Below are 15,173 nucleotides of genomic sequence, written 5' to 3'. Positions count from 1 at the left end.
ACCATTCCATTATTCCCTCATACTAATATCTATTTTCTAGTGATCAGGGGAGGGATGCTTAGGTGTCAAATTGTCCCACACCCAAGGCCACATAGCCAATACCTGGTACCCCCCTGCCCCCCGACACCCGGCACACAGAGCTTCTTCTTGAGCGCTGTTGGACCACACTTCAATGATGCTCTGCACACAAAGGGTGGGAAATCCACAGAGGGAGTGTGTGAGAGGTGAGGTGGGCTGGGGGAGGGCTGCTGCTCGAGAGATGTGTGGTTCACAGGATTCTAGCCCAGGGCCTTCCAGACACCTTGTTTTGCTTCTGTTCTCTTTGGCCATGCCCAATGTTGACTGACGAACCTTTTCTTTCTTCCTTCCCTGGGGCTCATGGGTAGAAAACTGTGTGGAGTTCCAGAAAACCAACAATTCCCTGAATGTGACTTCTGAGAATGCCACATCCCCTGTCATCGAGTTCTGGGAGTAAGTGAGGCCCTTCTCCTTTTGGATGTGGCTGTGCATTCTAAAGAAGGGCCTGGGAAGAGGATTTCCCTGGGCAGCTCCTATGTGATTTAGTTCTGTGGTACCTTTACTATGGTTAATGCAGGACTGCTCTCAGATGAGCTTTGCAATTCTTAGAGAGTGTCTGTATACGTAGTGAGTACCTGAGCACCCTCCCCTGTGGCTGAAAGTGTTACATCTCATCTAGACCTGATCCCCAAATGTCATTCACCCAAGGCATCTTGGTCCCTGACATCTCAGATGGAGGAGAAAGTTTATGTCTGCATCCCTCCCCCATGCTCGGTGAACACTCCAAGCAAACGGAACTAGGCACAGTGTACGGTAGCCACACTTTAGGTCCACCTCCATATCTGTGCAAAAGAGAGCATCACAGGTCTCAAGGAAGTGATGAGCCTTAGACAAGAGCCTGGAGGTGCTGCTCAGCGGCTCAAACATCTGCCCTTGGAGTTAGGGTTGTTGCCTAGCATGTTCATAGCCCTGGGTTGTAACCGTTACACAGGAAAAAAAAAAACCAAAAAATATGAAAAGAAAAAGCAAAACCACAAGATAAATAAAAACCAACAACACAGAAAAGAGGGAGAGGAAGGAAGGGAAGAAACCCAAGAGAGAGGTCAGGGTCTGTCTGCTCTCTTAGGAGGCGAGTCCTGAAGATCTCAGATGGCATCCAGCACCTGGGGTCCCTGCGCTGGGAGCTGGTCCTGTGCCTCCTGCTCGCCTGGATCATCTGCTACTTCTGCATCTGGAAAGGGGTCAAGTCCACGGGCAAGGTCTGTGCTGGAAAGCTGCTCTCTCCCATCCCAGGACGACATGCCTGTCTTGGGGGCTGCCACGCTTCATTTAGCCTACTGGTGACAGGAGGGAATGACATGGCAGTTCATGTGGCTTCCTTCCCTGATTCTGCACCTCTCATGGGTTCCATTCGTGCACTCCTGGGCGAATAAATGGAAGGAGAGAGGGAGGAGAGGTAGCACCAGAGGAACTCCAGTTTGCAATCTACAGTGTGCATGAGCATCTTGCAGATTCAACAGAGCCGTGGCTCCCCATTTTATAAAACAGTTCAGTGGATAGAGAATGCTGTTAGACCACACTCCTCACAGTGATTCTCAACCAATTTAGGAGTTTTGGCCTCTCTATACCCAAGAGAATCTAAAGTGGAGTATGCACACGAATGTGTATGTGTGTGCATTCGTGCATGTATATATGTGTGCATGCGTGTGTGTTTGTGTATTTGCACACATACATATTTGCGCGCGCGTGCACACACACACACACACACACACACACACACACACACACACACACACACACACACACACATCTTGAGCTCTTCTGGACTCCTGCCTTGGAGGCCTCTCATAAGTCTTCTTTACTAATCTGTCTGCCCACAGAGGGAAGATCACATGGCTCAGCCATTTGCATACCAGACACCGTTGTTTGTAGCTCTAAGCACTTGTGTGGGCAAAATGCTTGTGTTCCTCCAGCCACTGCCCAAATATTGAATAGAGTGGAGGGTGGGGCCGGAGGGAAGGAGAGGTGAGTTGTGGCCAGAGGCTTGGAGAAATGAGCTGAACAGCTGTTAGGCTGCTAGGCAGGGAGCTCCCTTGGCCTCTTCTGTGGGGGGAGGGCTCTTGGGGAATTGCAGTGTGAGCCTTACTTCCTCACTCTCTCCTTGTTTCTCCTGGGCCTTGGGCAGGTGGTGTACTTCACAGCTACTTTCCCTTACCTCATGCTGGTGGTCCTGTTGATCCGAGGAGTAACACTGCCCGGAGCAGCCCAGGGAATTCAGTTTTACCTGTACCCCAACATCACACGTCTGTGGGATCCCCAGGTGAGCAGCTACTACAGGACCACCCTAGGGCTCTTGGGGGTGCTTGAGCTATATGGAGTAGATGGATGGTCCCCCAGTGCATCTGTGGTGGTGGTGGTCAGTGTGGTGGGGGCGGGAGTGTTCCCTTCTGCAGATATGGGCCAGCAACTGTCTATGGTCGTAAGAAGTCTACCATTATTCTTTCTTGGTCTAAAACTGCCCCAGGGAACTCAGAAGACTTGGGACCCTGGCAATAACCCACTTGGACTAGGCATCTTGACTGGCAGGCTGACCCCTTTCCTCTCCTCATTCTCAAGTCCCATGCTTCCTTCTGAGCCTCCTCCCTTGTTTCTCCCCTCTTAGCCTGACACCCTGTTTGCCCTGTGGTGCCCTCTCTCTGGCCCAGTGACCCCACCTTCCAGCCTCTGCTTCCTGCTCCTCCCATAGCAGTTGGGCTGGTGTCAAATTTCCTGTCAGTTGTTTCTCTTCCTTCAGGCCCCCTCTGCTATCTACACTGCCTACAGCTTCTCTGTGTCCAGGGAGGAGTGCTGGAGGGTTGTGCTACTTTACAGTGAGGGAGCACAAAGCAACCTGGTCGTGAAGCCCCGGTTTCTGGCAAGTGTTTGCTTGGCAGCCATTTTGAAGGGAGGTCAAGTGGCCTGGGCACAGAGGAGACTGCTGCCTAGTGTTACCTGCTGCCCATGCTTTCTTGGCTCAGAAGGGAGACTGGGTAATAGTTGGTGATACTTTCCTTGGTTCTGGGGAGACTCTCTGTATTAGTACAAGGGACCCCCAGGGAATTGAGGTCAAGTGGGTCCCAATACCTAGAAGATTGTTGGATGGCCTTCCAAGTGGTTAAAAATAACAAGGGACAATCCCTGTCTTCGAAGCTGCTGGAAGACAGAAAGGCAAGGGATGGACCCAGGGCTCCTGAGTTCCCCTGTTTGAGGCAAGAGTTCCCCTTTGGGCAGAATTTGGGTTGACCAGAGACCCCAAGTCTTTGGTGTCACCTGAAGGAATTACAAGTCTTCTCATGCCAACCAGGACAGCCCTGGTTAGACTCTTCCACAAACTCCAGCAGCCTCGAATCTTCCTGAGGGATATAAACCTTTCCTGGGTCCTCAGAAACCACAGAGATGCAGGCTGCTATCAAACTGCCACACACGGCATTTGGACTTGGTTTGAGCCAACCTATAGGAGTAGAGCTGTTGACGTTTCCAGAACTCTCGAGCTCAGACTGCTCTACTGTACAGATGGGCAGACTGCAGCCCCAGGCTGTACACAGGATTTAAGTGATGTTTCTGTCCCATGATTCAGAAGCCCCTCATCTTTACCTGGAACCAAATGGTTGTGATGGATCGTGGACAGTAAGCAGGATCCTCTGGGGCAGCAGTGTAGGCAGGCTAGGTAGAGTCAGGCTAGAATCCACCTTGTTAAAGGGACTCCCTTGTGGTTCTAGAAGAACAGGGTCATAAACCTGTGGGGAAATCTCACTTTTATTTGTAGGTAGGTCTGAGAGCAGGAAGGCAAGGTAAACTGAAAGCCCGAAGGAGCCCAATATCGGTGGCTTTGTCCTAATCAGCTATTTATAGCGAATGACCCGTGTATCCCTGGCACCATTAAGAGGTTTCCATGTCTTATTTTAGCTAATCCCCACAGCATATTAACGAGCTACTTCTATTTTATAGATAGAGAAACTGAGGCCTAGAGATCCTTAAGATTTTGTGGGTTTGGAGATGTCGACGGCAGGGCGCCAGGCAAGTTCTCTTACCCCTGGGCTTTAAGGCTGTTTATAATCACATCTGCAACTGGAAGGCAGGTCTGGATGCCAACAAACTCCCGAACTTTCTGACCTCTTCTGGAAGGCAAGGTCCCTGTCTGTTCACCTTGGCTTCTTGTGCAAGTCTTTCGCTGTGTGGAGCCAGGCCCCTTCTAGGTGCAGCGTTTGCTATAGAAGTTTCCAGAAGGTCTGAGTGTGGGCCAGGCAACCTTCAACTCCAGGGGTTCTCAAAGCCGTGTGTCTTGAGAGGAAGGCTTACTGAACCCAGAGCTCCTGTTGCCATGGTCCATCTGCAGGCTGCTGTAGGCTGCACAGGGAACTTGCCTGTTCCATTGGCTCTGTGGCTGTAGGCAGGGAGCAGTTTCAAGGGTAGCTCAGTTGAAGGTAGGTCTTGTCATCAGTGAGCTGAGTATTGCCTGCAGGGTGGGACATCCTGCTAGGCCCTAATTGAATGTAGTTGGCACTCCTCAGGGAGTGTGATAATTCCAACTGGTGTTCGCCTGGCACTTGAGCAAGGTACAGAATCCCCACTAGGTGACACAAAGACTAAAGGCATCCCTCCCGCCAAGAGCAGGGGCAGAGAGCCAGGGGAGACTGCTGGGTTCCTCTCTCATTTCCGTTTCTCTGCCAGGCTTGCTGCGTGCTGGCTGGGTTCCTTCCTTTCCCAGGCTCCGGGACTCTTGCTGAGAACTGGCTCCTAGGAACACCGCACCTGCTTTGCTCACGCCATGTGTCTCTCCCTCACCCCAACCTCTTGCTCTACTGAACTCTGGCTGATGAATAAGGGCAGGGAGCAGGAGGGGGGTAGAGCATCTGAAGAGCCCTGTGGAAACTTTTAGCCCCTATGTTGCAATTCTTATGAAGGACTGTTGTGACCATAGATCAGAACTCGTTTTTTTTTTTTATTTTGGTGTTATCTCTTGTGAGCTTAAGCAAAAGCTGCTCATATGTGCGACACGCTTATATCTCGTTAGGCCTGACATGGTTGAACTGTTTGAATCATCAAATCCTTCCCGAGTCAGATATTGGCCTCATTTTATAGATAGAAAATCCAAGAGGCTTGTCAAGAAGTAGAAGCTAGTATGTGAGAGGGGTAGGTTTGGTCTTGAACACTCATTTGGAGTCTGCTGCCTTACCCTTCATCTTGAATATTTCCAGAAAAAAATTTAATGACAAGGACTCATGTAGCCCACTATATCTATATCTATATCTATATCTATATCTATATCTATATCTATATCTATATCTATATCTATATTCTATATATCTATTTATATCTATCTACCTATCTATCTATTGAGATATATATATATATATATATATATATATATATATATATATATATATACATACACACACACACACACACATATATATATATATATATATATATATATATATATATATAACTTAAAAACAGGAACTCATGTAGTCCAGGCTGGCCTGGAACTTGCTTTGTAGTTAAGAATGACCTTGACTTCTTGTCCCTTCTGTTTCTGCCTCCCAAGTGCTGGGATTACAAGGCATCAGGGCCATCTGAGAGCTTATGAATTATTTGAACCCCAAGGGCTCCTTTTGTATTACTCTAGGGTAGGGACTTAACATTTATTTATACATTAGGCATTTCACCTATATTATTTTAGCTGTTATTGTATGGATTTTCCTTGTGAGAATGAGATGGTTAGGAGAGGTTAAATCAAGCAGCCAGAAATGACTAGAGGTGGGGCTGGAGCCCTGATTTGTTTGATTACGGTTGTTCTGTTGTAAGCCATTGCCCTTCTCAGAATAGCAGGCATTTATCCACAAATATGGAGGCTAAAGACATCAGTCTTGGATCTACTGAGGTCCCTCAGTTCCTGTCTCCCTCAAAGGCCTCTTTTTACCCACACCCCACCAAGTGTTTTTCATACTCCTTTTTTTCTGGGTCAATCTTCTGGCCCAGTGGGAGACACATCAGAGTTTTGTTCCGAAACCCAGGGTGCCTGGAATGATCAGGGAATGGGTCGCCTGTGGTGGGGAACAGAACAGCTTGCTCTGTGTGTTCCTGACGCCCCCCTCACCCCCCAACTCCAGCAGGCTTGACTGGGCTGCAGCTGCACAAAGCCAGGCCTGCCAAACTCACAGCCAGAGGGCTCCGTCAAAGGCCACATCTGACCCTTGAGCTAGGACCGCTGGCCCCTGTCCCCAACCCCTGCTAGGTAAGGCAAACAGCCAAGTCATGGTTTCTCTGAAGATTTCGTCCCAAATCCAAGATCACAAATATGCATGGTCAAAGGATGGAGCCACTGCTTGCCTAAGGGCCATCCCAGTGTCTCTGTGGGCACATAGGGCTGCCCTTGTAACACAGGGTCAATGTGCTGTGAGGCATGGGGAAACGTTCAAGGCTAGTGAGGCTTGCAGGCCTGAATGGCCTATTTGGGAGAGAACAGCTGGCATCATGATAGCTGTCCCATTAACTCAGGCCTCTTACCTCCAGTACAGGGATACTCTCTCTGTCCAGGCTCAATATCTCTTGATTCAATGCCCTGCTCTTTAAGTGGCCTGCACCCTATGGGGAATGTGGTTAGAGCAATATGAGTGTAGAGAGAATATCTCGTGTATTGTATGGATGCATTGCCTGTCAATTAAAAAAACCCATGGCCTATAGGAAAGGGTAGAATAGAAGATGGGGCATTTGGGAGAATTCTGGGAGAGAGCCAGGCCCTGGAGATTCACCCAGGAAGATGTGAAGAGATGGACACGTAATACCTAAGCACGGGTAGCCAGCCATGTGGCAGGATGTAGGTTAAAATAAATGGGTTATAGTAAGTCATGATCTAGTCAGAGAAGAGCCTAGCTGTGTGGCCAAGTATTTTAGATATGTTTTGAGTCTAAGTCTAAGTCTTATTCCTGGGAGCATGGGGCTGGAGGGAAGAACAACTTCTATATATGACAGGCCACTGTGCTCCTCTAAGGTAACTGGGGCAGCTTTTAGAGAGCAGAGAATCTGGGACATCTTAAGGGAATAGCCACACACGGGTGACATCGCTCTGGATTCCAAAAGTTCCCTCACCTCTCCATGTGGTCTCCTCCTCATCGGTGCCTCTACTTGTCCAGCTGTTCTTAAAGGTTCGATTCCCTACTTTGCCCCATTGCAACAGTCATCTGGTGTCTTCTACCTCCTGTGCTGCTGTCTGGTGAGCTCTGGCTCGTCCCCATCCTCTGCTGTCTCGTTCTGCTGCTGGCTTTTTCCTGGAAGGGAAGGGGTTCTCAGTGAGCAGAGGACAGAAGGCTTCAGATTCTCCCCCAATCTCTACCATCTTTCTGTTTGGTCCCCGTGTCCGTGGAGACAGAGCTATGATAAGAGGAGGGGTGACTGGTCTGCTTCTGTTGTCTTCTCTCAAGGACCATGTGAGAGTTATCCTAGAGTTGACTCGTAGCATCACGAGGGAGCTTTGCAAAAGGCACACGTTCTCTAGCCCTTGAGATTCAGAGTCTCAGCTGCGGATGTTGCCTGAGGACCTGATGTGATTCTGAGGTGTCAGCTGCCTTGGGTCCCCGAGACCCCCAGGATGTAGAGGAAGATGGGTACTCGACTAGGACTGAGGGTGATCAGGGAGAGTAGAGCATGGAGGTTGAGGGTGTGCTTATGCTCAAGGAATTAGGGATGGGCAGGAAGAGGCTGGAGAGCCTTGTGTGGGGCCAGAGGGGGCACTGGAGGTTGTTATCTGTGGAAGGAAAAGATGGGAGGTAAGAGTGTTGTGGCCTCTGGAGCCCATCTCCCATAACCCTGCAAACAGCTTAGCCCTGAGCCTTGATGTTTTTCTCTCATTGGGATATTATTCTAGCTGTTAGATCTAAACCACAACATGCAAGGCCGGGTCAGCCAGCTGAGACAACAGTGACTGCCACACTGAGGTTAGGATGGGGGAATTTTTGCTTTCCACTTCATCCTCTGAACCCCCGTGAGAGGAGGACTCCTCTCCCTGCCTTTAAGACACAGAGTACTGTGGAACAAAGCTCCATGCCTGAAATGGCTTTGATGGTATGGACCACATTCCTTGAAGTGCCTTCACCATGGGCTACACTGCCACGAGACTAGTAGGAGGACATGAGGCAGAGTCAAGGGCTTTGTAGCCATGATTGAAAAACTGATACCCAGCTCTATGTTCAGAGCATCCTCTCCTCCTCTCCTCTAAGCCTCTGTTAGTTTTCTTTGAGTGCCCAGCATCCATCTTGGGGCATCTCTAAAACAAAAAAAACCATTTAGGGAACCGAGGTGGAGAACCAGTGGGAACAGGTCTGCCACTACCATTAGCCAGGGTTTGCCTGTGTTCTCCCGTGGAGACTCACATGGCCTTTTGTATGGATCAGCTTCCTCCTTTCTCTCATGTAGGTGTGGATGGATGCGGGCACCCAGATCTTCTTCTCCTTTGCCATCTGCCTGGGGTGCCTCACGGCCCTGGGCAGCTACAACAAGTACCACAACAACTGCTACAGGTGACTCTCCTGCCTCTTGCCAAGCCAAGCTAGACCAGGGTGGACCGTACTAGCTCATGCGTCCATCTGCATCCTACCTTAGTGCCCCAGGGGTATGGAAAGCTCATATAGGGTGGGCAGAGGATTGCTTTTCAAATGGTAGGAGGGCTGTGATTGGCTAGAAGACCACATGGGGTTCCCAACCTTCCCTGGCTTATTAAAAGGTTCCTAGGTTCAAGAGAGCTATTCCAACAAGACTGGGAAGCAATTACGAATGTCACGTAACGATGACTCTGCCTTGGTGACTCTCTCTAGCAAATGATGTGCCCTTACGAGCTCTCACCTCACTGTCCCAACCTGCCTCCCAGACACCCCCCTTTCATTTTGTGATCCCCTTCTCTTGCTTGCCTGGCCCATACTCAAGAGTTTAAGCCAGCTTTAATGTTATCTGTGCCTCTACTTGTCCGGCTGTTCATACAGGTTCGATTCCCTACTTTGCCCCATTGCAGAGCCCAAGGTTCTACTGTGCATCTCAATGTCAAATCGAGATGTCTAAGAGTCACTTGTCATCTGTGATCATCTCTGTCCAAACCACATGGGCTCATGCCCGAGTGACTGTGTCCCCAGAAGCATGGTAGCCAGTGTCAGGTTGGAGGTGATGGAGTGCCTGGAATGTTTACTGTTTCTCTTCTACATAGCATCCTTCCTTCAGGACCACCATGGTTACTCCATATAGGAACCAGTCAGAGGTTAAATGGGCCAAGAGAGGGGTGCACTTCAAACAGTCTAAATTCTGTCCAGGAATCTCACCCTGGACCTCTGCGTCTGTGCGAGAGGCTGTGCTCCTTGGGGCTCCTGGACAGGAAGCCCAGGCTCTTGGCAGTTCTTTTCTGACCTGCTGGGTGCCTCCTTCTCTCCCCTGCCCCCCACAGGGACTGCGTCGCCCTTTGCATTCTCAACAGCAGCACCAGCTTCGTGGCCGGGTTTGCAATCTTCTCCATCCTGGGCTTCATGTCTCAGGAGCAGGGCGTGCCCATATCTGAGGTTGCTGAATCAGGTGAGTGATCTGGGGAGGTTGAGGGCAGGTGGCCCTTTAGCAACCAGGGTCCAGAGGTAACGCCGAAAAAGCTTCCAATTTTGGAGTGTTTCAGATTTTCAGACTAGGGGAACCTAACCGTATGGGTCTGTACAAACATTCCTAAATAATAATAATAATAATAATAATAATAATAATAATAATAATAATAATAATAATAAAAATCTCCTAAGCATTTTCAATAAAGAGCATTGAAGCAGTGTCTGGCACATGCTCTGTGGAGAGTGAGGAGAGTGTCTGGCCTATACCATGTCGGGTAAATCATGTGAAACTGATACTAATACTCTCCCGGCTGTTCTAGTGTGGGAACTGGATCCAAGGTCACGGGGTACCCTGGGCTCTCAGAGGAAGCTTCCTATGGCTCAACCAAGGCTTCGGCAGGAGAGTTTGCTCTTGACCAAGAGCACTTATTTAATAGCATATGTGTCAATGGATGCTAAAAGTAATTCTAGTTCACTCGTGGTCGGTGGGGACAGAAAGGGCTTCTGGGTAGTCAGAGTGAATTGCAGGCCCAGATCAAATGCAGCCCCAGAGGAGGCTCCCCAAGGAGCATCCTTTACCAGAATTGTTAGCCCAGTAAAACAACAGCCCTTCCTGCTGTGGTTTTCAGCAGCCCCTCTCCCCCATCTACTATTACTTTCCTTCAGGTCAGCTTCTTGGATTTGTTTGGCCTGCTACTCCTGAACCTCATTCTTAGCTTGAGACCCATGGTTTGAGGCAGTAGACTTGGGTGTCCAGAGCCCCTGTTAGACCCCAATTTTTTCATTGTTGGGTTCTCTAGGTTCTCTTCTTGCCAGTGGTACAATGGGTGGTGTCTTGGAAACTAGAAACCAAGTAGAAGTTTGGGTGTCTTGTGTCAGGATGCGCCGGTGATGATAACTTTGGGGGCAGTTTCTTGCAGCTCTGTTATTCCATGGCCCCATCCTGGGAGGCCCTGGGGTTGCAGAGGCCTGGAGCTGGCTCAGGCTCGGGGCTGTGTTCCTCTGCTCCCACTGTAGGCCCTGGCCTGGCATTCATCGCCTACCCTCGAGCTGTGGTGATGTTACCTTTCTCGCCTTTGTGGGCCTGCTGTTTCTTCTTCATGGTGGTTCTCCTGGGACTAGACAGCCAGGTATCAGAGGTGGTTACTCCAAGTCTGAGGGGTGGGTGGCTCTAGAGGGTGATGGTTGGGTTTCTACCCCGTGAGACCTTGAATCGTTGGGGACTGGGTGAATGTCAGAGGTGGATGCCTTTCCGGGGACCCAGGGGAGCTTTCAGAGTGGGTCAGCTCATTCCCACATACAAGGATAACTGCTCTTGGGGGCTGGCTGGAAGGAAGCTGGAGCTGGCTGCCATGGGAACTCTCTTTCCCCCACATTCTCTTATCCTCTCATTCCAGTTTGTGTGTGTAGAAAGCCTCGTGACAGCGCTGGTGGACATGTATCCCCGGGTGTTCCGTAAAAAGAACCGGAGGGAGATTCTCATCCTCATCGTGTCTGTCATCTCTTTCTTCATCGGGCTCATCATGCTCACAGAGGTGAGAGCCTGACGCCTGCTGGGAAGGGCCACAGGACAGGCCTAAGGGACTGGGGGCACTAGGACTTCGGGGAGATTCCCTGCTTTCCCAGGGATGGCCTCAAAGGGAAAATGGCACCTCGGGGACAGGTGGTCTTCTGTCAGTGTCAGTCTGGAGAAGACAGGAGACAGAACTCGGCACTGAGACACCCAGTGGCGACTGTCCGGATCCCTCTTTAAAACACTGCTTACACTGGAGCTTTTGAGGCTAAACTTAAATAGCCTCGGGGACAGCAATAAAGCAATAACAATACCAGCTCTCGGATGTTCTCCTTCTTCTGTTTAAAAACAATGATTAAAAGCAAACAAACAAACAAAAACAAACAAATCAACACCCCCCCCCATAAAAACCCTGCCTAAGGTTTTCTGCCTTTGTCTACTCAGGGCGTCAGAGCTTAAAGCTCTCTTGTCTTACATTACTGTCTGTGAGCCTCACCACCTCTGCCCTGCTGTGAGGCTGTAGGGTCATAGGGGTCATATGGATGATAGGGGTCATAGGGGTCCTAGGGTCATCCGGGTCAGAGGGGCTGGCCCTTCTGCGCCCTCCCGATAGATAATCATCTCCCACGCAGGGCGGCATGTACGTGTTCCAGCTCTTCGACTACTATGCGGCCAGTGGCATGTGCCTTCTCTTTGTGGCCATCTTTGAGTCCCTCTGTGTGGCTTGGGTTTACGGTGAGTGGCTTCTGCCCTGGGCCCAGAGCCTAGCATAGTCTTCCATGCCAAAGTGAGACGTTTGCTGCTCGCACGTGCCTTTCTTGTCACAGCTATACCTGGTGCACCTACAGAGTCGGCCTCCTGTTCTGTCCGAATGCTTTTAACAGCCCTGGCGTTGCCCTACCTTGCTGTTGTATGTGCCAGGGAATCCTAGCCCACTGCTTTCTCCCAGCCATGGTTTCAAAAGGCAGATAGGTCTCTTGTCTGTTTGCCCACCCTAGTCTGTTTGGCCCCACCCCGACCTCTCACAGCCTGAAGCGTGTCTTCGGTCCCTTCTCCTTCTCCCCGACAGGAGCCAGCCGCTTCTATGACAACATTGAAGATATGATTGGGTACAAGCCGTGGCCTCTTATCAAATACTGTTGGCTCTTTTTCACGCCAGCCGTGTGCCTGGTAACGGAACTCTCAAGGGGTAAAAGCAGGTTACTGGGTGGAGGGGGATTGCACTTGCAGTGGAATGAGGGCCCATAGCTCCTTAGGCCTCGGGCCTCACTGTAGATTTTCCTTCATCCTCTCAGTAGATAAGAAAGGAAGATAAATTCCCCCTTTCCCTTTCCCAGAGGGATTAGCCCAGGCTCAGGTCTCTGCCAGAGGAGTTGACCAATGGTACAGTGTGAGGCCGATAGCCTAGAAAGGACTGACACACAATGCTACGCTGCTCGGAATCATTCCTGTGAGCACCGCAGACGGTCTACGGAGAGCTTGACACACATAGCTCCTTAACATCTCACCCACTTTACAGACAGACAGACAGGCTCAAGAGGCGAAACATTCGCAGCGGCTAGGGTGTTTCAGAGAGCTGGGACCCTTGGGGTGGGAGATGATGCACAACTAAGTCCCAACCAGAGCAACTGTGGAGAGGAACCCAAGAGCCCTGCAGGGACAGAGGGTGTACACTGGATTGTGAGCAGAATGTGGGCGGAGCTTGGAGACTGACTGACCTAGATAAGCACCAGGGCCCGCTGGGAGAATAAACCCTACCAGGCAGCTGTGGGGGTGGGATGGCCGGTGGCACAGGGCTCCAACACCAACCTCTTCCTACTCTGTTTTACCGCAGGCCACTTTCCTGTTCTCCCTGATCAAATACACGCCACTGACCTACAACAAGAAGTACACATACCCATGGTGGGGGGATGCCCTGGGGTGGCTCCTAGCTCTGTCCTCCATGGTCTGCATTCCTGCCTGGAGCATCTACAAGCTCAGGACTCTCAAGGGCCCACTCAGAGAGGTAGGAGGAAAGCACTGGGGGATAGGAACCTCACTGATGGCAGGCGGGTTGCTTTCGATGGGAGCTGGAGTACAAAGGGATTACCCAGCCTGGTGTGGGTACCAAGGTTCCAGAGGAAGGGCCCTTGGGAGTCCTAAAAAGGGATACAGGATAACTGCAAGACCCAAGCTGTGATGGCGGGGTTGGCAGCCGGAAGCGGGTTATGGCAGAGAAGGCAGACAGACATCTGTAATGAGGAACACTGGCAGGCACCCGTCCCCTACAATGACAACTGTCCTTTCAGAGACTTCGCCAGCTCGTGTGCCCGGCTGAAGACCTTCCCCAGAAGAGCCAACCAGAGCTGACTTCTCCAGCGACACCGATGACATCCCTCCTCAGGCTCACAGAACTGGAGTCTAACTGCTAGGGACGAGGCCTTTGACACACCTGCGAGCCTGTCTGTGGGGACAGCTACAGACGCAGAGGGCAGAACCACCCCTCCGTGCTGGGGCAGAGAGACAAAAGGGGGTATTTGGAAGCCACCTTCTGAACTGGGAACCTCCTATCTTGATACCCCTATTCCAGGGTGGTATGCACATTGTGACATGCCCAAATCAACAACATCCCTTTGAGGCAGCTTAGGAAAGCCCAGGGAGGACTGGGGAGGTGAAAGCCTGGTTTGTCACTGGGTTCGCTTCCTTCCATTAAATCCAACTTCCTCCCACAACTGCTTGTCGACATGCCTGGTGTCTGTCCTCTGTTCGTACCTTGCCCCTTCTTCATTGTGAAATTGTGGCTCTATGGTCCTGCCTACCCCAGCTCCTTTCTTATGAATCACATAGCAGTTATGGCTGCCATGGTGGAGGTGGGCAAGCAGATGATGGGCCAGGCCATTGTCCTCCATCACACATTCGGATTGAAGGGAGCTGACCCTCTCCACGCTTCCCTAGAGTGTCACGTGTGGTCCTGTATGGTCCCCACCCCGACTTCCCACCAATGTTCCATGCCCCACCCACCCCCTCATCCTCCTCGTGGGATTAAAAAAAGGGAAGGACAAAGGGGACCAGGCCCTGGGTACAAGAAGGAAGAAGACAGACTGGCTGCAGTTTCTTTCTGTTCACATGGCCCTTGCTGTGTCCCTGCTTGTCAACACTGTCCGGTGTGCATCCATGGGCTGATGCAGGGGGAGGAACTGACGCAGGGTGAGAGAGGGTTGCCAGACAGACCAGAGGGCGCCTTACAGAAGAGGTCCTGCCCAGACTCTGCCAGCAGAAGGACTCCTCAGACAGTCTCATTCTCAGCTCTAGCAAGAGGTTAAGACATCGGCTGCTGTCACTTCCAGATGTGACCACAAGGGGGTGGCACCGTCATGTCCTCAGTCTTAAGTGTCAGGTCTGAGCTTCAGGAATGAACCAACCGGTAAGGGCTAGCTTTCAGGAGACTCAGGCAGGAGGCAGGCAAAGCTCTGGGATGTTGCCTGGCGGTCAAAGCAAAGCCCCAGGCGTGCCTTAGCAGTGAGCCTCTAAGGGGATGGGGAGAAACTCCAGTTGCTGTTGCATGCTGTCGGACATGCATGAAATGTGTCTCTCTCCCCATCTAGGGTAAGGTTTACCTGAGTCCCTGCAGGTTCACCTGTGTCCTCTGCTACTGCCTGTCTTGACTAAGTGTCCTATGACTCTCTGAGCTGTTCCGGCTCTGCCCTTCGCCCCTCCCCCCAGGTGTTTTTTCAGCTTGTGATATGTCAGTTTCAAGTGAAATGTTTTGAAATCGTTGCCAGTTTTCCAGTTTCTGTCTTGTGTTGGAAGAGTCTGTAGAAATCAGGGACAGTGACCCTCCTGACTCTGTGGGGGCCTTGACTCTTTCTCCTAGGTGACTGACTCCATGGGTATAGACTTGGTCATAGTCCTGCCGGTTTAATGTGCCCAAACCTAGGATTCTACTCACCTCACACCCTCATCCACCTGACCACGTTTTACGACACTTATGGCTACAGGGTTATGCTGTACTACAATCATGGGCAGAAGCAGAATTCAATCCATTCCTT

At 50.8% G+C, this 15,173-nt stretch overlaps 1 protein-coding gene across 1 annotated transcript in view; it reads left to right on the top strand.

Moving 5' to 3' along the window:
- Positions 1 to 13,869, top strand: part of Slc6a13 (solute carrier family 6 member 13) — a 37,667-nt gene extending 23,798 nt beyond the window's left edge. Inside the window, exons 5-15 of the mRNA XM_032905752.1 lie at positions 387 to 471; positions 1,145 to 1,277; positions 2,204 to 2,338; positions 8,473 to 8,576; positions 9,488 to 9,612; positions 10,650 to 10,762; positions 11,030 to 11,167; positions 11,778 to 11,880; positions 12,215 to 12,315; positions 12,980 to 13,150; positions 13,434 to 13,869. Coding sequence (XP_032761643.1) covers positions 387 to 471; positions 1,145 to 1,277; positions 2,204 to 2,338; positions 8,473 to 8,576; positions 9,488 to 9,612; positions 10,650 to 10,762; positions 11,030 to 11,167; positions 11,778 to 11,880; positions 12,215 to 12,315; positions 12,980 to 13,150; positions 13,434 to 13,556 — 1,331 coding nt within the window. The 3' untranslated portion in view covers positions 13,557 to 13,869. The remainder of the gene's footprint in view (positions 1 to 386; positions 472 to 1,144; positions 1,278 to 2,203; positions 2,339 to 8,472; positions 8,577 to 9,487; positions 9,613 to 10,649; positions 10,763 to 11,029; positions 11,168 to 11,777; positions 11,881 to 12,214; positions 12,316 to 12,979; positions 13,151 to 13,433) is intronic.
- Positions 13,870 to 15,173: the final 1,304 nt, after the last annotated feature.

The sequence above is a fragment of the Rattus rattus genome, chromosome 6, assembly GCF_011064425.1.
Source record: "Rattus rattus isolate New Zealand chromosome 6, Rrattus_CSIRO_v1, whole genome shotgun sequence".
Lineage (NCBI taxonomy): Eukaryota > Metazoa > Chordata > Mammalia > Rodentia > Muridae > Rattus > Rattus rattus.
The sequence above is the reverse complement of the archived record's forward strand: the minus strand, read 5'-3'. Positions and strand labels throughout refer to the sequence as shown.